Below are 26,082 nucleotides of genomic sequence, written 5' to 3'. Positions count from 1 at the left end.
ATCTTGCAAATTGTAATTTGCAATTGTAGTCCCAACTCAAGGTCCCCTTACTAGCTCTCTGCAGAGTTTAAAACAGCGTCACATGGCCTTCATGAGCGGATGACGTTTGCTCAGTTGTCATGGAGATGGATCTGTTCACATGCAAGCTCAGTAGCCGATAAGATTTAATTTACAAGCTTTTTGTTGCCCAATGAAGAAAGTGTGGCTGAAAGCTCTGAAATCAGAAAGCTGAAATATTATTCTTAAGTAGTATTTATTATCTTCTCAACAGGACCCTGAGTACAGCATATCTCCCAATACCCTCCTTGTCCCTGCCCCTTTCTACCCTCACCCTCCCCCTTCCACCTCTCCAGCATTATTCTCTTCCCTCTCCTCCCCCCAGCTCCCTCCCTTTCCTGCCGGCCTCTCAGCAGAGGATGTGTCAGGGAGAGAGAGTGTGTGTGAGGGAAAAGAGGAAAGCCGTCAGTAGAATGGATATGTGCCCTCTCTCCTCCACGCTTTCTTCTCCTTCTTCTTCTTCTCTGTCTCATCTGTGTCTTTCTTCACCCTCCTCTGCCAGTGTTGCACCCTGGGCACCCTCAGTGCCGGCCCTCAGGGGAAAGGAGACACGTCGGGCGGACGCACAGCTGCAAACTGAACTCCAATGTCAGCAGGGGATCAGAAGAATGGTGGGGACAAACCAGAAGGTAACAGAACACACAGACACTCACGGTTTGCCTGTTGACAACATTAGTAAAGGGCCAACACCCAATCCTTCTGAAGTCTGTCATTAGCTAAAGACAAAACAAAGCTGTGCAGGGCTGCAGTGTTGCCTGTCTGTCAGATAAATGAATGAACTCTTCAAAAAGGGTCATTCATTAGGTTTAGAATAACGTGTTGATTTGTGGACTGTTGCTTGCATTTGTCAACATATTGAATGTTTGCCAGCCAGTGTCAACCACCCTTTGTGTGATGAAGGTTTCTCCCTCAACACAGGAGCTGTGATAATGATTAAGTTCTCTTGTAAGAGCTACTAACAATACACGTTCATCAGCCTGAGTCCAAAAATAAGTCCTCTGATGGTCCCAGTGCAATTTCAAATACTTTTTAAAACAGTATCCCTACAAGGTCCATTTAGTAGTTTTTCTGGAGCTTTCAGTCATACTATGTGATCAAGATCCCTGTTGTCATGAAATTGTACATGTTCAAATTTATATTTTGTGTGTGTGTGTATACACTTAGAAAAGAAAGTCAAATTCTGTGATCGTTGGGTTTGAAGATCATGCCACATGACTGAAAGCTCCACAACAGCTACTAAATGAACCATGTGGTGAGATTTTCTCAGGTCAAGAATGGGCTTTAAGTGTCAGAACATTTTCAAATACTTTTCTGACAAGAATGAAGATAACCATGAACTTGTTATTTATTTGATTTTTGAAAATAGCCAGATTTAAAGGGACAGTCTTGCATTTTAGTATTCCACTTCCATAAAGTTGGTGCATTTTGTAAAGACAGATTAACAAAAGAATGGTGCAGCAGAAGTTGAGATATCGTGACTTTTAAAACCTGTTGACTCCAGGTATCATCATGCAGTTTGGGGACCCAAACACAAGCAGACAGCTGTGACACATCACTGTTCACATCCTTGTTTATCATGCGTCTCCATCTGACCACTTGGGTTAAGATTTTCTTACTGCCTACTTCACTTCTGCTAAAGAGTCAAAGTGCCCCACACATAGTTATTATGTCCACACTCTTACTGGCTACTCACCAGCATGCTCACCAATCATATAAGTGGATGTTTTGGAACAGGTGTCACTGTCAACAGAATTGAACATGTCTCCTTCCATAGGGCAAATCAAAGGAGCACATAGGGGGCAGGTGGTAGAGTGTTTGCACACTGTCACCAAAATAACCTCCATGTCCTGCATTAATGATGTCGTCCTTGTTGGAGATGCATCAGGACACATTAGCACTGACACTGCAAAAGATGTGGTCAAATGCATCCCAGACCACCTCGGCAAGTGGTCTGAGTGATTGGATCACAATGCGTCTTGGTTGTTTACACTTGTGTTTAGCGCTGTCCACTTATGATCAGATCATCAAAGTCACATGTAGATACCTGGTGTAAACAGGGCCGTAGTCCTTAGAATGAGTCAAATCCGACAAATCATGTATCCAATACTTTCCATAATGCAACTCAATAGTATCTTTTGTGTTTGCTGTGACTTGTAAATTAACATTAAAGTCTTGGTGAAGTATAATCAGTGATTTCTTTCTAAACACATTATAAATGTTTCAAAATACTTGTTACAAACATGTGAAAAGACTGGGTTGTGCCAAAATGTGGGGTTAAATGATTTAGCTGTTTTTCGCCATTTCTGTGTCCAGGATTTCTGGGGTGGGCCTAAATCATGACTATCCTTCATACAACTCCTCCACCACTATAACATTGGAGCACTTAGCATTAGTGTTCTTTTGTTTGGCCCCGGTGTGCTACATTTAACAAGCTCTCTTAGCTCTTTCAGTCGAATACACACATGAGTAAACATGTTTGTTAAATGCCACAATCATGTAAATAAAAGTGAAATAGTCATCACTAATGTACGCTTTAGTATTTTAGCCCAAATCGGCTACCTGGCCCGCCGGCAGTTACTGCTCACTGCTGTGGGTGTTTACTTTGTGCTAACGTTAGCTACTGTTAGCTGCTGAACGAGAGGCAGCAGCTCTCTCCTTTGGTTTGGGTTGCTTCCATAGACCATGTGCGCTACTGGGTTATCTGCTAACGAGTGTCTGACGCTTTTCAGTGGCTTGATCTTCGTTTCAGCCACTTTAGCGGACATGCCCTCAGCATCTCAGAGTAAGGAATAACTGCTCATTTTTTCATGATTTTGAAACCTTATTCTGTATACTTGGTGATTTTTTTTTTTGATTATTCAAATATGGCTGGATGGTTAATAACACTTTTTTCTGTTGTTTGACAAACTTATAACACGTATTTATTTTTGCTTTACCTGAACTTTAATGTGTAAAATCAGAGGAATGCCCCTTTAAAGACACCGTGTATCTGCATAAACAACTGTATATGCTATGGCGTATCAGGAGTAGATCTGTTTGGCAGTAGGTCTCCCATCAGACCGGCTGTAATTCTCCACCATGTGCCATTATGAGCACAGAGTCTGCCGGTTTCCATGCCAACCCACCATTCCCACAGCACTATAGTGCGGCAATCACTTAGTAGCTGCTGTACTGTCGCCCGTGCAGTTGTGTTTTTGACTGTGCTGCGTTGCAGCTCATGACTCATCACTTTCCTGAATGTGAGCTCTATGGTTTATTGTTTTGCAGACTTGCTGATGATGATGTTTCAGCGCTCATATTTAGTGCTGGTAAGAGATAGTGTCCCATGACCTCCTCTGAGACAGAGGCAGCCCTGTTTGTGTAATTGAGACATCCAAACATCTCCACACAAACACACAGAGACTGGAAAGGCTGAACTTACCACAACCAAATCCTGAACTTTTAGTGACACATGCTTTATCTGTGACTGTTATAATTTTGTTATCTTAATACAATCAACTGAGCTTTCAACCCTGAAGTCACAGAGAGATTGCTCGATGCTGGTGACCGAGCACAGCACATTTCACTCTGCTGAGTCACTGACCAGAGCATTATTCAATTAAGACCAATTAAGATGTGTAATTCAGTGTGTAAGCCATGTCACATGACTCTGATGGCTGACTAACAGAAATGTTATCCTGCTTACCTGACTAGCCGACTGACAACAGTGCCTCACTTCTCTCTGCTATAAAAAGATCCTCTCCATTAAGGTTCAGAGAAATGTTTGACTCAGACTTTGCAACATATCCCATTACCTAAACATCAATACTGCTGCTGCTTAGCATATCTCTTTTTGTGGGTGATGGAGCTGATAGTTCAGCAGTAAACAGTGGGAGCATGGGAGAGCTGGGAGGACATTTGGGGACAATATGGGGAACTATTACAAAATCAGGGTGTTCTTTCCTGGGGCTGGTAAATTGGAAACACATTAAAAACATTTTTTACAAATGCAATACATAGTCACTGTTGACAGAGAACTTCCCAGCTGGGAACAAACTTTATCACACCACACTGGATATTATTTCTTGGAGGCAGAAATGCTGTGGAGACAGAAATAATGACACTCGTGAGTAAGTTAAACCTCATTTGGCAGATAATTAGGCCATTTCAAGCCTTTCTGGCATGGGGAACGATGTGATCTGGTTGCAAAAGTCTCAATTTGCCCTTCCTCTGGTTGAAAAGTTTGAGATTTATAAAACCATGACATTTTAAAAGTTCTCATCCACTTGGGACCAAGCCTGTCCAATTCTGATCGAACGTGATGAAGGGCTTCCCTCAGAAAATTGTTTAGCTGACATGGTAAGCCACCCAGATCATGAAATATCTGGTCTCATGATCAATTTAGTTATACACGACACCATAAACTATAACCACCACCCATAAATATATGACATGTGAAATATCCCCTTTCCCACTGACTTAATATTTTTATTTAAGAGAATGCACTTTTTAAGATGTAAACTAAGAGTGACCTGTAGTGTGAAGAAAGGAATCACTAGTTGATATTTTCAGTAGAAACCCTTAATAGCTGATGAGGACTGTGCTCACATTGATTTGGATTGATTCAGATATTGAGACAAAACTAGACAAAACCAGGTACTATGAGATGCTGCTGCGGTACTTTCCTAAAATGTGTCATCTGTGTGCTTTTCAACAAACTGGAAAAGGCAGATTTGGTGAAAACTATCAAGATGTGTCATCATCATAGGGGCGTTGGTGGCTTAGTGGTAGAGCAGGCGTCCCATGTACAAGGCTGTTGCTGCAGTGGCCTGGGTTTGACTCCAGCCTGTGGCCCTTTGCCACATGTCACACCCCCTCTCTCTCCTTCATACTTGTCTGTCCTGTCCATTAAAGGCTAAAAGCCCAAAAAATATATTTAAAAAAAAGATGTGTCATCATCAACATAACCAAAAACACTAGATGTTTACCATAGCTAATTGGCTGACCTGGGTATTAAAGGGATAGTTACGATTTTTTTAAAGTGGGGTTGTGTGTAGTACTTATCCATAGTGAGTGTGCTGCCTTTAGTAGATGTCAGTCAGCACACCCCCAGTTTGGAGAAGCAGGCAGGAGTCAGGCAAGCTAGGCAATGTACTGCTGTAGATGGGGTCAGCAACAAAACGAGCCACCTGAAAAAATCATCATCAGTTTAAGTGTACGCTATATTTAGAATATTGTCACTACTTTACCTTTCTGTCAGAGAGCGATTTCCGATGGGGAACTAAAACTGTCATATCTCTCTAATCACAGCCAGACTCCATTAAGAAAAACCATGATTTAACATTGCTAGACACAGAAGCTGCTGGTCTACCGCTGCCTCGATAAGCTGGTTTGTTTGTGCTATTGTGTGATTTCGGCATTTAAATTGTTTAGTTCAGATTCACTAAAGTCACACAATAACACAAACTAACTCAGCAGCAGCTCCAGTGTTCAGCCAACCAAAATTACTGTTTTTGTCAATGTAGTTTGGTGGCATTGACGGGAGCATAAATGAGGAGCTGAAGTTGTTAATGGCTTCTCTGTTGGAATGGGTAATCTGACAGAAAGATAAAGCGGTGATAATAGTCTCATTATAGGATATACTTAAACTGTTGGGTTTTTTTTAAAGTGAGACTTTTTTAGGTGAAGGCTTGAAATACACTTTGTTGCTGACCCCTCCACAGCAGTACATTGTTTAGCTTCTATAGCGATACTCCTGCCACTTCTCCAAACTGAAGTAAGTACCACATACAACCCCACTTCAAAAACTACTAACCCTTTAAGGGAAAAAAGGTGTGTAGGCTAACAAGCTGACCAACATAACAAAATATGGCTGATGATTTTTTTGTCATCATGCTTTAAAAACCTTTATAATTTTAGCTACTTTCCACTCATCCCTGTTTTTTTGTCAGTGGACATGATTTTAATATTAAATTTCCTGGAAAATGTGGTACTTCACTGAGTTTTAAAGCCGGTTATCGTAAGATTTGAATTTTTTTTACCTTGGCGACTCCCAGTGGGAGTATCAGAAAAGACAATGGCAAACTAAAATACATATCATAAGAAGAAATGTTATGATTCCATATCTCCTTTACATATATTCCATACATTTGGGCTTAAAAAGAGTAAACATCTGCCTCTGTGCAGCAATGACATATGTATATTTTGAGTAATGTTGGTAATAATGTTATTCTTCCCTGTTTTTCTGTCAGACATGATGCCAGTGGCAAAGGTATGGCCAGAGGTGGAGAGGGCCGAGTGTTTGGCCCGCGGTGCTGCCCTGAAGTGGGCGTCAGGTGTTTTCTGTCGTCCTGAGCATCTGGAGCGACTGAGCCAGTACAAGAAGAGAGAGAGTCAGAGAACTGCCTCCATTCACACCAGACTGAAGGTGACATCAGAGGCAGACATCCAAACACATACAGATATGTATACACAACATGACACTATGTGACCTCAGTTTATAAATGGTCAAGTTAATGGTTGCAGCTGTGCACTTAAGAAGAAAGTGTTACTGTAAGTCATCAGTGGGAATCAATAGTAACTACTGTGCTGCTGCATGTCACTGCTGCTTTCCTTTCAGTCCATGGTTCAGTCGTACCTGGAGGGGGTAGGCTGGGGTCTGGAGCAGCTCCGGGAGGCCAGGGTCGAGCTGAAGGAGGTGTCACATGCTTTGAAGAAAGCAGGACTGGAGTCTGATCGAAACGCAGAGGGGGTGAAGTCTCTGGAGAGGCTGAGAGAAGTATCTGTCAACCACTGTCAGCTCCTCGCGGCCGTTAGCAACCTGCCACGACTTTACTCTGGTGAGATTCTGCACAAAGTGTGAGTGATTATAACACAGAGCATCTTACTCTGATACATACTGTACATGGAGTAAATAAAATTGCAAATATACCGGCAACATAATGCAGTCCAACACATCAGCCACTTCTGTGAAGCCAATAATGTTGTTTAAATTTGATGTTAAGTAAAGAATAATTTTTTGCTGTAAAGTAAAACATGCATCTTCAGTCAATAACAGCCCAAAGTAGCACCAAGAAGTTATTGCGTAAGTTGTCGACAGTTGGATGAATTAAAGTTCCCTCCCTCCTTCCCCTCCTTGCCCTTTGCAGTGCGTAGCATGGTGTTGGAAACTGAGCGTCTAGTGGAGTCCAGGCGACTCCTGGAAGCCCACGCCCGGTTGATGGATCTGGAGCGCTGGCAGGATGACATCCTTTGGCAGCTCCATGGAACTGCTGGGACAGCAGGAAGTGCACTCAGCACAGAAGACCAGGAGCTAGTAGCCAAATATTTCTCTGGTGTTGGGCAGCTGGTGGACGCCCTGGGTAAGGAGATCTTATAGACACAGGGTTGGACAGCTTCACAGTTTACACAGTTGTATGAGTGGAATTAATCCTACTCATTCAAAAGCAAACATACATGGAAACTGTATTTGTTGTGATTTAGCGCCCCATTTTCATCCATTCTAGGCATAATGCGTTTGGTTGTGTATGTGCATGTGTGTATCTGTCTGTCTGCAACTAATCTCACAAACTACTGGACCAGTCAGCCTTATATTTTGTGTGCACATTTACCACTTAAAAACACCTGTTATATGGTTTTATTCGCCATTGACTGCTGACTCCTCACTCTTTTTAACCAGCTTGTGGAACAAAATTACATAGCAACAGCATAGAGTAAAAGGCATTCACAGCAATTGACTGGGCTAAAAACAAACCTTACCTGGTCTGTTGCAGGCCACATTTTAGCCTTCATCATGGCTCAAAAACGGACATAGAAAAGCAGATTAATTACACACAGTACCTGATATGTTATGATCCACTGGAGATCGGCACCATACGAGATGAATAAATCCCTGTTTTTTTACCTTCACCACCATCTTGACTATAAGGGAACTGGGAGAGACAATTGAGTGAGATTCACTTCTTGTTTTTTGAGGAGAGAGGGAGGTAGGGGATTTTATTGGACATTGTGTCTAAGGTTTGTCTTCATGTAGCCTGTCTACTCAAGGAACACCATGATAATGTAACCTGTATTATATCTTCCCTTCATTCCACCACTGTCATGCATACAGGCTGGACACACAGCCCACCTTGCACTCTCTGTTCCCACCCACATGTCCCCAGACACACCTGGCAGGACTGCACTTTTCTAGTTCTGTATAGATATAGATACAAAAACTTAAGTGTATCCCTAACCTTTCTTGTATCAACAGAATTTCTTTGGACAAAGACTAGGTATTAATTCTTAATCATTTTTTGGTGCATACCAAAATGTCTTTGTGGCTTGATAACCATCAAACACTAAAGGCTGGCACAGACTATTTAAGCAGTTTTGTTTTCTTAGTTAAAGCTGTATTGGTTGATTTTACAAATACAAATATGAATATGAAAACTTAATTGTCCACAATGTCGAAATTTTCCTTCGGTTTCACCATAACACGTAACAAGACATAGAAGTAGAAGTCTTAGCAGTACACATTCATTAACAATGCCACTCACAACATACAAGTCAGTAATACATACATAACGTACAAGTGTCCATGAAATGAAATGGACTTTCTGTGCAAAGAGCTGCGACAAAGTATTAGGAGCTTCACACTGTGTAACAGTCCTATGTGTGGATCTTAGTTTCATTTATTACCTTAAGAGCTCTTGGGACGGGCAGCACAGTGGTGCAGTGGTTAGCACTGTCGTCTCACAGCACAGGTGGGGGAGCCTCTCTCTGCAGAGTTTGCATGTTCTCCCCTTGTCAGTGTGGGTTTTCTCCGGGTACTCCAAAGATATGTAGGATAGGTTAATTGGTGATTCTAAGGTGTGAATGTGAGCAGGAATGGTTGTCTGTCTCGATGTGTCAGCCTTATGATAGTCTGGTGACCTGTCCAGGGTGTACCCCGCCTATCACCCAGTGTCAGGGGTGGGGATAGGCCCCCAACAGGATAAGCATTTATAGAAACTGAATGAATGAATGAATGAGCACTTGGGACAACGGATTTCTTGTTTTTTTTTTCTTTCTTTCTCTTTTGGCCACTTGGGGGCAGCAGAACAAGTTCATAACACAACAATGACATATTTTCGCCTTATTAGGTTCTTTTGGAAAATATGTCAGCAAAAAATTGTCCATTTACGCAACCAACAGACATGTGATAACATCGGAATTCATTTGGAGTCATGTTTCTGGTCGCTCACCAACTCCTGAGGAAAACACCTCTTTAGCTGCTAAATTATCCACTATGTTCACCAGCTACAGCAGTTGCTTACTTTGTCTGCCTGCTGACTGATTCTGGACAGGTCGCATACAGTCGATTTATTAGAGCGTTTTGCTAAAACATCTTTTAGCTAAAAAGCTCACCTCAATTGCAGCTGCAGCAAGCAACCAAAACAATGAGCTAAAAGAGGCTAAAAAGCTGCAGAGTTGAGGGGAACAGCACAGTTGGGTGATGATTCTCCGTGTGTCTGTAACTTCTCAGTGACATCCGATCACAGCACGCATAGTCATTTTATCCATTGTTTGTATAAAAATATTGATCAGTGCAGCTTTAAAGTTGTTATGATGGAATATGAGAGGCGAGCAGCAGTTGGTATTAAATCTCCTGTATTCACAATCAGGCAATGTACCGTTTGTGTCAGTGCTCATAAAATGAAAACTTTAAAGTAGCTTTAATAAATAATGAAAGCACACAGTCTGTCTCCATCCTCAACATCCACCCTATGGCTGCAGGTAAGGAGCTGTGGGCAGTGGTGAGCAGTGCTCTGGCTCTGGCCCGACAAAACCCCACACCATTTGTGTCAGCGGTGAGGATAGTGGAGCGGGAGGAGGCCCTGGACCAAGCCTTACTGGAGGAGAGAGGGGGGACCAGAGGCAACAGCAGGCCGCTGCCCCCAGGACGCCCTCGCTGCTGGAGGGCATGCTTCTTCCAGGTCAACACCAGCTGATACAAACATAACACATCACCTTTTATCAAGTTTTTTTCTTTTTAAACTTCTAATTGTATGTTAAAGTCTGTCCTGTGTCACATTTTCTGTCTTTCAGGTACTAGAGGAGGCCGTTTCTGCACGGTTTCGCAGTGTTTCCTACCTGCACACACGTGGTCCAGGTCTAGCAGGCCACCTCTCTGCTCTCCAACACGCTATCATGGCTGACCTGGCCACTGTACGCCACCTGCTGGAGCACTGCGTCCCACCACACTACCAGTTAACAGGAGCCTACCTGAAAGCCAGCCACCGCTGTTTACATGCTCACCTGGCACAGGTCAGTGATGCTGCAACTTGTTTAACTTTTGTACTCTTCATTATGCATACTACAAATCTGATAGTACAAATCAATTACAGGGACTATTATCTCTTACATAATGTGATGCTATGCATGATCATAGTAAGAGCCAGGAGCCATAAATATGGTCTTTAATGGATTTAATGGTCTGTCCCAAGTTAACCACATTTTTAATTAGCAGTTATTTTCTCTGCGGCAGTCACCATCTTGAGTTTATAGATTTATTATCATTTTAAACATTATACATGTTTAAGTGATTCTTGTGGCCTAGGTTAGCAGCTGGGACTTGGAAAGTGGTGAAATCTTTGCAGTGCTCAACTGGGTGCTACACATCTACAACAGGTGAGGTTCATGACCTGCACACACTCTGTGTTCTATTCTTTGTCTTTCTATCTGTGGCTGGTTCTTTGTGCTTTAAAGCAGTGTTTGTAATGTGTTGCAAAATTAAAATTTAAGGATTTTGCAAGTTTGAACTGAGATGACTTGAGAGATTGAGGTCATTGAACACATCTAGGTCAACAACTCCTCCATAGCCATGGAGTCAATACTTGGGAGGACCAAATCTGCAGGGGAGTCCAGCCCACCTCAGAAAAAAAAATTAAAAAAACAAATTTCTTATTATATGATATGACTTATCATAAGGAAGTACAGCTACTGTAAACACAATACAATATAAATATGCAAAAATGAAAACTACCTCTGTCAGTAAATATATTGTCCAGCCAAGCAACAGCAGACCTGTAGTACACCCCAAAACTAGATCTGATAGTAAAAATAATGGCAATAACTTTAATTTATTTACGAATATGATTACATTTGCTGATGATTATTTGGGACAGTGGTGTATGGTTGCCTGTCTGTTTCCACTCTAATGTGTTATTATAATGATATTTTTTATTCAGCGTTCACATAGTGACAATGTTTGTTTTGGATGCCAGTGCTATTGGACATTGTTAATGATCAAAAGCTTAGAGTGTGACAGTCTTGATTTGGCAGCCCAGACATGATGGGTCATCCAGAGCTGGTGACCGAGATGGAGAGAGTAGAACTAGGACCGCTCATCTCCACTGAGGGACTGGAGCAGCTGCAGAACAAATACGTGCAGAGTGTTCGGGTGAGTTAAACTGTAGATACACAAATTATGACCTGAATCCCAGGGTCCTACACAGTTCAGGTAATTGTAGTGCACTTAATTAAAAAGACATTATATAAACTGAAAGTACAGAGGACTACACATGTTCTGTTAGACATCCATCATGTCACATCTTCCAGCATTTTGATGATGGATACATATTACTATTACTTTTCATAGGGAAACATTGAATACCTATGAAAAAACAATTTTAATTCATATCTGAAAAAGTTGGTGACATTGAAACTGAAACTGGGTTGGAACCACATGCAGAGCATTACAGAAAGTGGAGGAACATGATGGTATCTGTGTTGTTATACTGAGTGCATTAAATGTGTGCCCATGTTGTTGCTGTTACAGAAAAGTGTATCAGAGTGGATGCACAAAGCTCTACAGGTGGAGCTGCAAGACTGGCAGAGAGACCAGGAGCCAGATACAGACCATGAAGGTTTCTACCAAACCAGCCTGCCCACTATCATCACACAGGTAAACATGCCATACACATACACTAGACATACATACACACACACACACACACACACACACACACAGATTGGTCACAAGCATGAGAATTTCTGTTGTTGGTGCTATGGAAAGTAACATTTGAACAAGAGGGAAACACTATTCAACGGAGGACACAGAACACAACTTCTGTGTGTGTTCTGCCTTGCTCATTAAGTAGTATGCACTGAGGATGTCATCAGTTTCATGTTAGTGCACTTTTCGTTTACAACTGACATCAATGTGCAAATTTGAGAAGAGTGCATTTATACTTTCAGTGTGTATGTCCGTCCCAAGTTTACTCTTAAATTTCATTTTTGTTTTGTTCGTGGGGCCGTGGTAGATGCTGGAGGAGAATGCCCGGGTGGCTCTGATGATTGGAGAGTCCCTACGAGATCAGACGATACAGATGGGACTGTATGAGATGGAGAACCTCCTGAACAGGTGTGCAAGCTGCACTTGTAGGTGCCTGTCAGTCATTTTAATTACTAGTATACAGAGCAGGCTCAGGCAAGTCTTCCCTCTCATCCTTTCATTACCGCCATTCCTTCACATAACAGGTTTCGAGAAGCTCTGGTAGAGTTCGGGAAGGAGCATCGCAGGGATCCGAGCAACAACAAAAACAAGTTCTACCTCCACTATCTGCTGGCCTCCATCAGCAACTGCATCATCCTCAAGTGAGACAATGGCAGAGTGTTGGTGAATGGCTGCTGAAAAAGCTTTCAAAGCTGCATACACAATTGTTGGACTAATTCTGGACAGTTTGAGGACTCAGAATAGGTTAGAATTTTGTGGCATCAGTGTTGTGGTAATATTTGTGTCAACTGTTTTTCCATGCTCAAAGAGAGCATACTGTAAAAAACAGAGAACTAGAAAAGAGGAGGTTTCTTGTGAAACTGTGTTTTTTTTCCTATAAATGGAAACAGATGGACAAAGACATTTCTTCAGCCAAGGCTAATCACGGAGATATTCTTTTTTATTTTGGCAAATCATCTCATATTCATCTCCAATCAAGCTGTGCGTCGCCAATCAATGGGGCATGTAGTTTTTAGTCTGCGCATTTTATTGCCTGTGGACATTTAGTGATGTTGAGATTCAACCCTAAATGCCAGAAAAAATTCTGGCATTATACGTTTCTGTGAACCATGGATACGTTACATTTGTGTTTTATTATGAAGCAGATACTTTGAAACTTTACGATTCAACAGCACTGTGGTTAATGTGAGTAAGGTTTAGGCACGACAATAACTTGATCAGGAAAAAAATCATGTTTGGCTTAAAATACCCAGTTCTGGGTGCACTATCCCTGCTGGAAACACAGCGATGACTCTTTAAACTTACTAAAGAACTACAAGCTTTTAGGTTTATCACATCACATGCAGTTGTTAAAGACTGGAGCCAGCTGGCTACTGACTTCTCCTCTACTTCCTGTAATGATAATACTATCTAATCAGTTTGTCCTTAATTAAATTGATTAAAAATTAAGCTCTGATGATCTGCCTGGTGGAGGTGGTGCTGTCTAGCTAGTAGTCCCAGCACAACAATCGACAAGAACTGGCAAAATAAAAGCTAATGAAATAAAAATCAGAAAACCAAATACAGGCCTAAACAAAATCCCCTGTGTTTCCTGTGTTCGATGCAGAAAGTCCACAGAGAGCCTGCAGCAGCAGCAATCATCCCGGTCGGCAGGACAGTTGTCTCGGACTCCTCCCAACCCTCTGGCAGCTCTGGACCGGGCAGTGAGACGGGCGTGTCGCCTGGTGATGGATCAGCTCCTGCTGGATCTTAAACCTTTCCTTCCAGCCCTGCTAACCCGACCCTGGCTGGTCCAGGGAGACCCCACCCCTAAACTCTGCCACGTCCTGGAGCGCCACCTGGAGCTGTACGGCCGTGTTCGACCACCCTGCAGACAGGTCACAGCTTTGCTCTGATTTTGTCTTTTCTCACTTTATTGTTTGATTAAATCCAGTGGGTGGAGCTGAAGAAGAGTTTTACGTCAAATCAATTTAAGGCACAAAACAAAGGGAGGAGGACTCTAGTATTTGTATTTACTTCTTTTTCCTCATGTGTGGGATGTGCTTGTCTTATTATACATAATAATGTACATAATGTGGTATAAGATTATTTATGTCTTGGATACCTCAAAGAAACAAATACACCCACTACAATTTATACAGTCCAAATATATGAATATTTATTAAACTAGGAATTTATCGTATGACTATGTAATTCACAAACTCAAAACTTTTGGCTAACAGCGTCTGCAGGAGGAGGCCCAGTGGCTGATGGTGGTTGAATACGTCAGGGCTCTGATGCAGAAGAGGCTGGTGTGTCGCAACGCCGAAGAAAGGAGGCAGCTCGCTCAGCAGATGGTTCAGGACGACCAGCAGTTTAGAGAAATCTTCCACGGCCTGGTGAGGAGGAGCTGTATAGAAAAGTTCATTAATGCATTTTAACACTTTGGAATATCATGGTGTTCAACAGAGTATGTAATGAATACCACAGCTGTTTTCATGGCAAAATTATGACACTAGTAATTAATTTTTATGCTACTGTAGTATCAGAAGTCATAGCAGTAGTAGTAGCAACAGGATCCTGCATTTTTGTGGAGAGTTTTAGTGTCTCATAATGGCTTAAAGGAATACTTCACCCATAAAATCACCATTTGTATATCACTCACCCTGTGTTACATTGCATTTCGTAGAGAAAACCGTTTTTCTCGTATGCTGTTACAGTGAACGACGAATCCAAAAAGGAAAACATTCTTCATTAATTAGAGTAACTAGGGTCTGCATTTAACACCAGCAAAACTAAATCAAAACATCTGTTTACAAACTCTCAAACAATTCGTGCAGTATAATCCAAGTCTCATTTATTCAGTCAGATGTTCAGTGCTTCCCAAACACATACATTTCCTCTAAAAGGTTACAATTTGAAACAGGCCAAACTGTCACACATGGACAAGTAGCATGTCTGGCTACTCAAAGTGTTTTATATCATAATGTTGTAACGAAAATTCATGTGTTTAAAAAGTACTGAGCATAGACTGGATAAATGAGACTGGTATTATACTGCACGAGTTGTGTGAGAGTTTGTAAACAGATGTTTTGATGTAGTTTTGCTGTTATTAAATGTGGACCCTGATTACTTCAATTCATAAAGACTGTTTGCCTTTTTTGGATTTTCCATTCACTGTGGAGGCATGTGGAAAAAAAACTTTTTCTTAGTGAATTCAAGGTATTGTGCGGTTAGTAACTGATATACAAATGGTCATTTTGTGGGTGAAGTATTCCTTCAAAAGCTGTCTATATTCAGATTCCTGTATCAATCAAACTGGTGTACCTGTCTGCAGGAAGGTGAAGGGTCAGTACCTGAAGTGAATCCTTTGGCTTTACTACCAGTCCTGGCTGACTTTATTCAGCTGGGGGACTCTGGCATGCTCACTCTGGAAGTTTCTGGACTCGCAACCAAATACCCTGACATCAGGTAATCTGACCTTCCTGCTTTTCAGCCCTCACTGCTAATTACTAGTGTAATTGTTAAACTGCTATAGTCTCTTGATAGCATGTAACACTAATGGTGTTACGAAAAAAAAGTTTTATGACCATGTGTCTCTGTTTCCTCAGTGACGAGCATGTGTCTGTACTGCTGGACATTCGTGGGGATGTCTCCAGGGACGTCAGAGGGGCTGTAATGGAATCACTGGAGCAGAGCGCCCCCCCTCTGCCTGCAGGATATCGACCCATCTTCACTGACATCCTGGTGCCTCACTCCACCATGGCCTTCTGCCTGCCCACTGCCAAGTGTGCATGACTGGGGCTGAAACTGTGGCCTGAACTCAGATTTTCACATTAAAGACAGGTGGAGGTGGATCTGTTTTTCAGATCATCAAGCCAGATGCCCACAGCTTGATGGAGCAAACAACTGAACACTGGTGAATCTGCTCCTGCTGCACTCAAGTTACGCTGACGGATGGCCAGTCTGTGATCAAGTCTGTCACTCATTATTTATCCAGAGAGCATCAGCTGAGTTTTTTCCTGCTTCACACTCACAGTATTACACGTTATTCATTCTGGGAGCTGCCCAGTACCACGACATTGTGCTCTTTTGTTGCCCAATGAAGTAGATTAAGGGTTCAGGGCCTTGCCCAAGGGTCGTTAACGATACATGTTAAGTGAGGGGAGAGTGACACTTTTTCGTTTCCTTCACCTACAGCTTAACAGGGCTTTGAGCAGGTGACTTGATGATCTAACTTCATTTGAAACTCATTTGCCTGGTACAATTCTGAATCTGTATGCCACTACAGCTAAAATGGTTACAAGTTGTTGTCTTGTGTCTCGGCGATTTATGCCACAGATTTAACCAGACGTGGACATTAAAGCTGCGTGAGCAACTTTAAACAACAGGCTCAAATGTTTGACACTGGCTTCTTTTCTTTGCACACAGCCCTCTTTATTTGTGCCAACTTGGCCGTTGCATGATACCATCAAAAGGATCATGCCGTTTTAAAAGGATGATTCCCTATTAAAATATTTCATTGACAGTACTTTCTACTGAACAACTGCTTTAAATGCCTTCAGCAAAATTCCTTTCACCATCACTGTATTTGGGTGGCAGCAGACATTTTAGTGGCAGATATCTCACAAAACCAAAATTTATTCACATGGCTACATGTTATGGCTAAGATGTTTGTATGTGTGTGTGTGTGTGTGTGTGTGTGTGTGTGTGTGTGTGTGTGTATGTGAATCAGGTGAACTGACACATTAAATGGCATCCATCACATAACACAATTGCACCTATTGGAGATAATTATTCAGGAATGTATGACACCTTCCTAAAGAAACAAACTATTGGATGTTGAATTGGCAAATCAATTTGTGTATATGATGCAGTGTTTATTTCATGCAGAGCTTAGGAGTCAATGGTTTGAAATTACATCTAGATAAAATCTGATTTCTGGTATATTCATTGAAAAGCCAAACAATAAAAAGACACCATGAAGCACATGAAGGATTTTGCCATATGTGACAGACAACAGTAGATTGATCAGTTACAACATAAAGTGTCTGACTTTTAGAATATGAAGAGCATTTTATTAAAGCGCCATCACATTACAGTCTAAGGCTAAACAAGGGTTTTCAGTGAGGGCTCTTGGACTGTGACCCACCCCACTGGAGGAGCTCAGGCTGCTGCTATTACATCTAAATCACCTTTGAAATCAACTTGTCATTAACTTGGCTTCATGTATTATTGTCATTTCTTAAAAATGTGTCCAGTTTATCTTGTATTGATGTTCATATTGGGTGTTTTTAGTCAGTTTTTTTTATGTATTTATTGTATTTATGTATGACTTTTCTGCAATGTTTCCTGTTGTTGTTGCAAAGGATGTTCCCCTTGTTCTGGTTCAATGCCAGCCTCTAAAGCACACTGTAAACTCTGTCACATTAATGCTAAAATAAATGCTTTTTAAAGTATACTTTCATCTGTTATGATTAATATTTTTACTATTACAAATTCCTACGGGAATATGATAAAAATAAAAATGGTGTTATGTAGCGCTTATACTTTTCATTTTAGATTTACAGAAAAAAGTATAGCATAAAAAGTAAAGGAGGAAAAATAAATCTATTATATGACATTTTACACTGTTGGTAATATAATGAAAAAGTTAATTAGGTAATGTCAAAAAATATTAACATACAGCAAGAGTTGCATCACATACTTGGTGTATACAAGTATACAACAGTCTACAGTTGGTAGGTCATGATTTCAGTCACGTGACTCAAAGAGTTTGTGACGTCGCTGGGAAAGATGGCCGCTTCCATTCGAGCAACGCTGCCTCTGTAATCCGATTTACTTTAAGACTTTGTGTAGAGTATTTCGTTAACAACAGCTTGTAATTAGTCGCACATGTTACCGGAGTGTTGCAGCACTCGTGGCAGAGATGAAGACCTTCTGTGGAAGAGCCAACCCGAGCACCGGAGCTTTGGACTGGGTGGAGGAGAGTGAGGAGTACGACTACCACCAGGAGATAGCCAGGTAGCTCCGAGCTTAGCATCACAGCCCCGAGAGACAGGAGCTGCACGGACCTGAGTGTTGTTGTTGGTGGTACCGTTTGTAAAACAGTACACGGGACACTGGAATTTATTATGAGCCTTCAGAAAACACAACAACAACAACACTGGAGCAGACAGTTAAAATGTGTTTTTTGTGGTTGTGCTGTCAAGTGTGCTAACCCAACAGATGAGTTTAAAGCCCCAGAATGCCTATTGAGTCTGAGTGTTAAAGTAACTTCTGTCAACAAGCAACCCAACTTTACTGTGACAGTTTTTATATGCAGTGTGACGTGATGCGTCCCTGTACAACTCAAGCTCGTACAAGTATTTCATACATACATGCTTGTGTAGTATTAATGTGTGCATCTCTGCACTACTAGCTTGGCCAATTAAGAACAACAAAGATTTACTGAGCAGGATATATCACACTAATAAATAAATAAATGAATGAATAAACCTTTCTCTACTTTCTCTAACTTGTTGTCAGTTAGTAGTAGTAGTCAGTCAGTTAGGGACTGTTCTTAACTTCTCAAAGGAGGTGGGTGGCTGAGGTGTGGCTTCTTCTTTTTTTTTTTTTTTTTTTTTTGGATGCTCTCCCGAAGCCACAGATATCCCTGAATGATGACCACCGTATATTAGTTATTAGGTTTTTAAAACTTACCGTTGATGGTGAAGACGAAATCCTGGAATTGAATAAAGTCTTGATGTTTCCCTCTTGTTGTGCATGCCAGTTAGTCAGTTTATTTATTGTACAAGTTTATTTTTATTTTATTTTTTATTTTATTACTGTAGAATAAACTGATTTCGGTCAGTATTTTAAGCTCAGATTTGTTTTTTTTTTGTTTGTCCCACATGATGTGTCCAAGAACTGTCGTAAATTTTAAATTTCAAAGGATAATTTCTGTTTTTACAGTTTCTTGCTGTGATAAATGGTGTAACTTTGGTGATTTTTAAAAGGAAAATTAAAAAATTTGGAGTAAAAAAAAAATACAAAATACAGAAATATTTGTAAGCCAAAGCCCCTAAGCCAAAATAGAAAAACAAAAGTCCCTCCCAAGTGCTTAAAAAATTATTTGACATGCCTCTTCCTTTTTGCATCACCCCCTCCTCCCTTATAACTAACAGTCCCTTATCAGCTGACATATGTAAATATATAAATTGAATTCTTATTTATTATTTGTTAAAAAGCAAAGCGTTAAAAAAAATGCCTGAGTTTTATCAGAGTTAGGAATTTTGTCCTTATTGTACAGCACATGGGACTAGTGTTAATATTAATTTCACCATCTAAATCTGTTGTTCCATGTTTATCTTTCAGGTCCTGCTATGCTGATATGCTACATGACCATGACAGGGTGAGTGTTGGAGAACATGACACCAACCTCTGCTTTATATGAACCATGTTTGTCATGGAGTAGAGTTTGCTGTGGTGATGTAGTTATTTCAGATTTAAAGTATTTTATGTGTTTTATGAGACTGTTCCATGATATGGGTGTGTACTGAAACATATTGTGAAATTGGTGGGTGTGCAATATCAAGATATCCTCTGTTTATACTTCAATCACGAAGAAAACAAAGCTGATTGTAGGCATGACACTGACTATGTATCTGTTTGTTAAGCTTCTCGCTCTTCTTCAGCATTGACACAATTGATGTACTCTCTGCCTCCAGAATAAGAAGTACTACCAGGGCATCCGGGCAGCTGTAGCCAGAGTAAAGGCTCGTGGTGAGAAGGTCATTGTCCTGGACATCGGGACAGGAACAAGCCTACTGTCCATGATGGCTGTCACTGCTGGAGCCGACTTCTGCTATGCTGTGGAGGTGAAGATGCTCTTGCTGTATGCACTGGATGAGGATTGTACATTTCAAGGGGCAATACCCCTAATTAAGCTCTCAGAAATTTCAGCAGGCATGCTAAATTTGCTTGCTTTTTGACCAGGACATGATTGGACACTAGGGTTGCATTCCTCAAATCCCAAATGATGTCAGGTGTCATCTCTGTTTCCTTCATGTCTGCAGGTTTTTAAGCCCATGGCCGATGCAGCGCGGTGCATTGTAGAGAAGAACGGCTTCTCTGAAAAGATCAAGATTATCAACAAACACTCCACTGATGTCACTGTGGGGCCAGGTCAGAAAGACTCACACAAATGCACACACAGCTGCACTTTATACACGTTGGTGTCCCTTTGCTACTGTCACATGACTGTGGAAGTTAATACGTCTGTTGTTTTCTACAATGAGAAATGTTATTCTCTGTGAATTAGAGTCCTGAGAGAAGTCTGCAGAGATGAAATCATGTTGATTGTTAGTATGTTTGTGTTGATGCGATATGTGTTGTGTTTGTAATTGACTACAGATGGAGATATGCAAATGAAGGCCAATGTTCTGACCACAGAGCTGTTTGACACAGAACTGATAGGTGAAGGTGCCCTGCCCAGCTATGAGCATGCTCACCAAAATCTGGTCCAGGTGTGTGTGTATATATGTTAATGTCTTTGCCGATGTCATTTTGGCTAAAATAAACTGCAGGCTGTTGGTGGTCATTTGGTGGTCATATCCGTCTCCTCATGTCCCTCCACCCTGCAGGAGGGCTGTGAGGCGGTCCCTCACCGCGCCACTGTCTACGCCCAGCTGGTGGAGTCGGAGCTGCTGTGGAGCTGGGCTCAGCTGCAGCCAGTGGAAGTGGAGGGGGCCCGCCTTGTCCCGCCGCCCGCTGTGGGCCACTGTGCTGGAGCTCATTCAGTGTGTGACATCCAGCTGAGCCAAGTGTCTCCTCACAGTTTCACCCCGCTTAGCCCTCTCTGCACCATGTTCAGGTGAGAAAGTGTTCTCCAGATTGTTTTGGCCGGAGGCATATTCAAATTTGGCACAAACGTTGTTCCACTTGCGCTCAACAATGAACTGATTGATGGTCAGAGGTTAAAGTCATGGTAACTATGACCTTGTAGCCATCTCATTCTTGTGAACGCGATGTCTTAGTTTCTCAGATTTGGTACAGACTTCTACTTGGACTCAAGGATGAACTGATTAGAATTTGGTGGTCAAAGTTCAAGGTCACTGTGACCTCAAAAAACATGTTTTAGTATTTATAGCTTCTTTGCAGCAACATCCATATTTGAAACATTGTCTGCTGCCACTGCTACACATGAGTCTGGACAGACATGGATGTTATCTGTAACTGTAACTTGGCTTGTTCGGAGGCATACAACTGCAAAGCGGTAATTGTAGTTTCACGTCTTGCTTTCCCTCCCTCTGCACTCCTTTCTTCTCTCTCAGTGTGGATTTCAGTAAACCAGTAAGCAGCGCATTCCAGTCCTACTCCTCCCAGTTTGTGGCTCAGTCCAGTGGTCAGGCCCAGGTCGTGCTGTCATGGTGGGACCTCGACATGGATCCCAGTGGAAGCATCGTGTGCACCATGGCTCCCAGCTGGACATACCCACAGCCAAAGATGGCCCCTGTGAGTGATAGGACACTAGGTTATGTTGCTCTACATGTGGCTCCCATCAACTGTTGCTGATTACTGTGGTGTGTTTCAGTGGCGGGACCACTGGATGCAGAGCGTGTACTTCCTGCCTGTGGAGAGCAGGGTGACAGGAGGAGAGGAGCTGAGTCTAACTGTCTGCCATGATGACTACAGTCTGTGGTACAGTCTGCAGTCTCACAGGTAACAGCTCAGAGACAACATAGCTGTGTATTTCCTGCTTTACTTCAGAAACACTGTTTGAATCTGCGTCAGTGTCACAAGGTCTACATGCTTTTATTGTTGTGTATGTTTCTGTCCTCAGCCTGCAGGACTCACAGACTGAGGGTCCTCCGTCTCGGCCGTGTTGCATCTGCCAAGCTCATCTGGTTTGGACTCGACCGCGTTTTGGTGAACTCAACGACAGGCGGCGTACAGAGAGCTATGTCAGCGCACTGCGCAGCGTAAGCGAAGGCCAGCAACAATCTAACCTGTTAATGAGTTAATGGATACGACTGTTCTCTGATTACCTGTTGTGTGTACTCCAGGTTCTGAGGGAGGACAGTGTGTGTCTTGGCGTCAGCGATGGAAGTCTGCTTCCTGTGTTTGCTCACATGATGGGAGCCAAGAAGGTACTCTGCTTTGAACATGTGGACACACACTGTACCTTTTCAAACCAAATACCATTCTCACACTCTGTTATTGACTTGTTTTTTAATTCTCTCGGCCTCTGCTCAGGTTTATGGTTTGGAAAGCTCCAGAATGTCCAAACAGGTTATTGAGCAGGTAATGGCAACTATTTAGTTTTCCACCTCATCCTTGAGAACGGACAGATGAGCCCTAATATTGTCACTCTTTTAGGTGTATCAACACAAAAACACAGAACTCCAGTGACAGTATAAGAGATGCTGATGCTACACATTTTTCTCTGCAGGTGTTGGAAGCCAACTTGATGAAAGGAGGTGTTGAGCTGCTGGAGATCAGGCCTGAGCAGCTGACCAGTAACGATCTGGGAGGAGAACAGGTAGCTTTGGAACATGCGGCCAGTGGTGTGCACTGCCACCTGCTACAGTGTTGGTATTACCATCAGAGTGTGGCCTACACATTGTGACTTTAGAGATGCACTAATCCATATTTTTATAAATCAGCCAACAAATCAGTTAATGCTGCTTTGGCTCTTTTCTTTTGAGTTGCTTGGCTGTACATTCGTTGTAATTCAATCCATCTGATAAAGTTTGAAACAGAAAATCCCACAATCTGTTGTTTACAATTTGATGATAAAATGTCAGTGATGTGTATCTCAGTGGAGTGAGTGTAAAGCATCTCTCGCACAGATCTCAGTCCTGATGGGCGAGCCATATTTCAGCACCAGCCTTCTACCCTGGCACTCCCTGTTCTTCTGGTACTGTCGGACCGCCTTGGCAGGCCTTCTCCGCCCCAACGCCACCATCCTGCCCTGCTCTGCCACACTTCACATGATGGCGGTAGAGTTCCAGGTGAGACAGATGGAAATATTTTCATACATAGACATGTTTTTAAATTACCTAATTACCTCCCACATTTGAAAAGAAAGCATGAATACACATCCATTATTGTATTTTGTTGTGGAACCAACAGGGTCAGGGTTTTGCGTAGGTCTGATGTGCTTGTATCCCAGTTTTCTTTATCAGCAATTCTCATTCAGGGTCCTCTTGACTTTTTCAGAAGCTTCAAGTCCTCAGTGGTCTGCAATACTAAAGACGAGATGTGCAATTTAAGGCTAAATGTGCATTTTATAATAGTATGATAGAATATTAAGTATCAAAGTTAAAGGTAAGTCTCTGTTGGATTAATCTTGTCTTTTTTATGTTAGGATTTGTGGAGGATAAGAGCTCCGTGTGGAACATGTGAGGGCTTCGATGTCTCACCCATGGATGAAATGGTCCAGGTAAGATTATTACATGTTAATTTCTCTCAGCAGCCAGTTTGCTGGCTTAGCAACCACCTCAAAATATAGGTTTTGATATTAAAGGTAGATTTGTTGGAAGTAAGAGCATGATTCAAACAAACAATGTCCCTAACGGGGTGTTTATGGTTTGAACACTGATGTGATGACACTATATATCCATTGTGTTTACCTGAAGTTAAGGGGAGCTGAGTTTGGTCTGTTTTGATTATTGTGTTTCCAAATAATTTATTTTTTGCAAAATAATTCATTTAAAAATCACCACATCAGCAATCTCTGGATTTCCGTGAGTCCCGTGAGGCGGAGCCCCATCCTCTCTGGGAGTACCCGTGCCGTGCTCTGACCCAGTCCACAGCCGTTATGACCTTTGACTTCACACAGTGCGTCCCTCAACAGCCAATCAGCAGTCAGGGCTCACTGCCTCTCGTAAGGTATGGAGTTTTCTTCTGTCAGTCTGAGATCAGGAACCATATACCAAAGTATTGACTAAATATTTATTTTGGGCTCAACTGATCATTTACGTTTTACCCCAAAAACGTAGTTGACCAGAGCTCTCACAGATAAACACAGTGTACTGCACTCTTGTGTTGTAACAAACACATCGTCATTGTGGAGCTAACAGTCTTTAAATATCTGTTTCAGGGTTGGTCGTTGCCATGGTGTTGCCTTGTGGATGGAATATCACCTGACAGATGACATCACTGTCAGTGCAGGACTGATTGGACCAATCAGTGAGCAGGTATCAGCGTTCACCTAAAGCCTCTTCTTAACGTATTGATCATCTTCGAACCCTGAGCTGTTTCATGTTTTCTGCATTTTGGGTCTTTTGTTGTCTATTGCACTCATCTCAGAGACATTGGGGCTGGAACTAATAATTATTTTCATCATAGAATAAACATAATTTTTTTTTAAATTGGTCCAGCATTAAGCAAGAGTGCTGCAGCCATCACCAGTAGAACAGGCTGCAATATAAGCATGTTCGCACCGTCAATTTATGTCCACTAAAAGTGCTTGGTTTTTGCCACTGACAGACTCAGATTGTTATTTTAAATGTCTGACAACATTGTAGAAAGGATCCCTACAGAGGCCAATCTTTTTGTTAAAGAAGAAGCCAAAAAAAGGACTCCAAAATCACCATTGTCAGACCCACCAGACTCCATCTAAATAAACAGCAATTTAAGCGTGTATAAATCCAGTTTATGTTCACCTCTACCTGGGTGAATTGAGGGTTTATTTCAACCAACCCAGAGCTTGTGATTGTTGGAACAGTGGAAAGACAAACCAATATATTTGTGTTTTTTATTTTGTTTCTGTCAACTTTGAATGAAGTGTGTTTTACAATTTTAAAATTACTGTTTTTTTAATGGAGTCTGGTGGGTTTGGTGATGGCATATTCATGGTTCATGGTTAAACAAAAAGGTCTTTCTCTGTAGGGATGCTTTCCATCAGTTGTGATAATAATTTGAGCCTGTCAGTTGCAAAAGCAAGAACATTTAGAGAATGTAAATTGATGGTGTGAACATGCCCCGAGTGGTTACATTGCAGCCTGTTTCACTGCTGCTGGTTGCAGCAGTCTCGCTCAATATTGGACGAATTTCAAGAATAGTTGTTCCTGTTTTTCACATAGACACAAAAACATGGAAGATAGGGTCCAGGTTGAAAAGTATCAAACTTTCCTTTTAATGTCTTTGTCTCTAATCAATCAAGCTGCTCCAGTGTTTATTGTCAAATGAAGATCATCAACAGTCATTTTCTGACAGAGTCTCTGTGCCTTCCTTGCAGGGCGAGTGCGAGTGGAGTCGACACAGGAAACAGGGAGTGTATTTTCTCAGGTCACCGTGGGAGAGCTCAGGTGACGGCAGAGCCGCAGTGTCTTACAGCTTCTCCTTTGAACCCAGTTTAGGAGACATTAAGATGGACTTCAGCATCGAGTCTCAGTGAAGTGGAGACTGAGGAACAGACTGTTATGCTTTTTACCTCACACCAGTGTTTGCATTTTGTTGTTTTGGGTGCACATTAACATCCGTGGTTCAGCCAATATTGTTTTAAAATGTTATTAAATTGTAATGTGATTATCATCATACCCAAAACAAAGCAGAATTCAGTGTGTCAGACAGCTGAACATGAAACTGTCCAAAACATCCCAGAATTTTTGCATCATCTTAATAGTTATGATAATTTATATTAAGGGCTACCCATAGGAGGAGTTAGCAATTCTACAATAAATAATTCAACAAAATAAATCTTTCACATCAAAGGTGGGTGTCACTAACTGGCTGATGGATGTTCAGTCAGTTCAGTGCGATTAGAGATGCAAATTAGGCTGTTGTGTTTGTAACCAGAGATCACCTTGACTTTTTATGAATGAATAGATCCGTACAGCAAAGCCAAATGAGTTATGGTTATGTTTCATAAAGCTTTACATTGTGCATTGTTTGTTATTATTATTGCTAAGTTTCCATGAAGGATGTTACGTGTTTTTGGCGAATGGGCTGCAGGAACCAACAGGGCGATGACATCACTGATGAGCTCTACAAGTATTAATGTTGGACACCACATAACATTTTCATTTGTGGTGCTGTTATCCAACTGTGTTGGAGCAATGTGCTGATAAATATGACGATGTACCATCCGATGACTTTGGCCT

General features: G+C 41.7%; 2 protein-coding genes across 2 annotated transcripts; both read left to right on the top strand.

Annotated features, from left to right (window-relative positions):
- Positions 1-406: 406 nt before the first annotated feature.
- On the top strand, positions 407-17,421 carry exoc3l1 (exocyst complex component 3-like 1). The gene is made up of 15 exons (XM_049574888.1): positions 407-686; positions 6,288-6,463; positions 6,656-6,875; positions 7,185-7,397; positions 9,793-9,992; positions 10,105-10,323; positions 10,616-10,686; positions 11,341-11,458; positions 11,837-11,962; positions 12,321-12,421; positions 12,538-12,654; positions 13,620-13,890; positions 14,236-14,391; positions 15,330-15,463; positions 15,604-17,421. The coding sequence occupies exons 1-15, from the start codon at positions 644-646 to the stop codon at positions 15,788-15,790; spliced, it is 2,352 nt and encodes a 783-aa protein (XP_049430845.1). The 5' UTR covers positions 407-643; the 3' UTR covers positions 15,791-17,421.
- Positions 17,422-17,781: 360 nt separating this feature from the next.
- On the top strand, positions 17,782-25,920 carry prmt7 (protein arginine methyltransferase 7). The gene is made up of 17 exons (XM_049574889.1): positions 17,782-18,016; positions 19,349-19,385; positions 19,702-19,851; positions 20,050-20,158; positions 20,387-20,499; positions 20,617-20,846; positions 21,307-21,487; positions 21,567-21,694; positions 21,816-21,954; positions 22,039-22,122; positions 22,229-22,276; positions 22,425-22,514; positions 22,825-22,986; positions 23,343-23,417; positions 23,706-23,866; positions 24,078-24,174; positions 25,218-25,920. Exons 1-17 carry the CDS (start codon positions 17,922-17,924, stop codon positions 25,374-25,376), a joined length of 2,058 nt encoding a protein of 685 aa, XP_049430846.1. The 5' UTR covers positions 17,782-17,921; the 3' UTR covers positions 25,377-25,920.
- The last annotated feature ends 162 nt before the right edge of the window (positions 25,921-26,082 follow it).

This window comes from Epinephelus fuscoguttatus, linkage group LG4 (genome assembly GCF_011397635.1).
Source record: "Epinephelus fuscoguttatus linkage group LG4, E.fuscoguttatus.final_Chr_v1".
NCBI classification, from domain to species: Eukaryota; Metazoa; Chordata; class Actinopteri; order Perciformes; family Serranidae; genus Epinephelus; species Epinephelus fuscoguttatus.
The sequence above is the reverse complement of the archived record's forward strand: the minus strand, read 5'-3'. Positions and strand labels throughout refer to the sequence as shown.

Bases quoted from the DNA above. Each gene is read 5' to 3' on its own strand.
- exoc3l1 (XM_049574888.1), top strand. From the start codon at position 644: ATGTCAGCAGGGGATCAGAAGAATGGTGGGGACAAACCAGAAG. The intron at 10,687-11,340 runs GTGAGGTTCATG...TTGATTTGGCAG, and splicing joins GTGCTACACATCTACAACAG to CCCAGACATGATGGGTCATC. The intron at 13,891-14,235 runs GTCACAGCTTTG...TTTGGCTAACAG, and splicing joins TTCGACCACCCTGCAGACAG to CGTCTGCAGGAGGAGGCCCA.
- prmt7 (XM_049574889.1), top strand. From the start codon at position 17,922: ATGAAGACCTTCTGTGGAAGAGCCAACCCGAGCACCGGAGCTTTGGAC. The intron at 18,017-19,348 runs GTAGCTCCGAGC...TTTATCTTTCAG, and splicing joins TACCACCAGGAGATAGCCAG to GTCCTGCTATGCTGATATGC. The intron at 21,955-22,038 runs GTAAGCGAAGGC...TGTGTACTCCAG, and splicing joins ATGTCAGCGCACTGCGCAGC to GTTCTGAGGGAGGACAGTGT.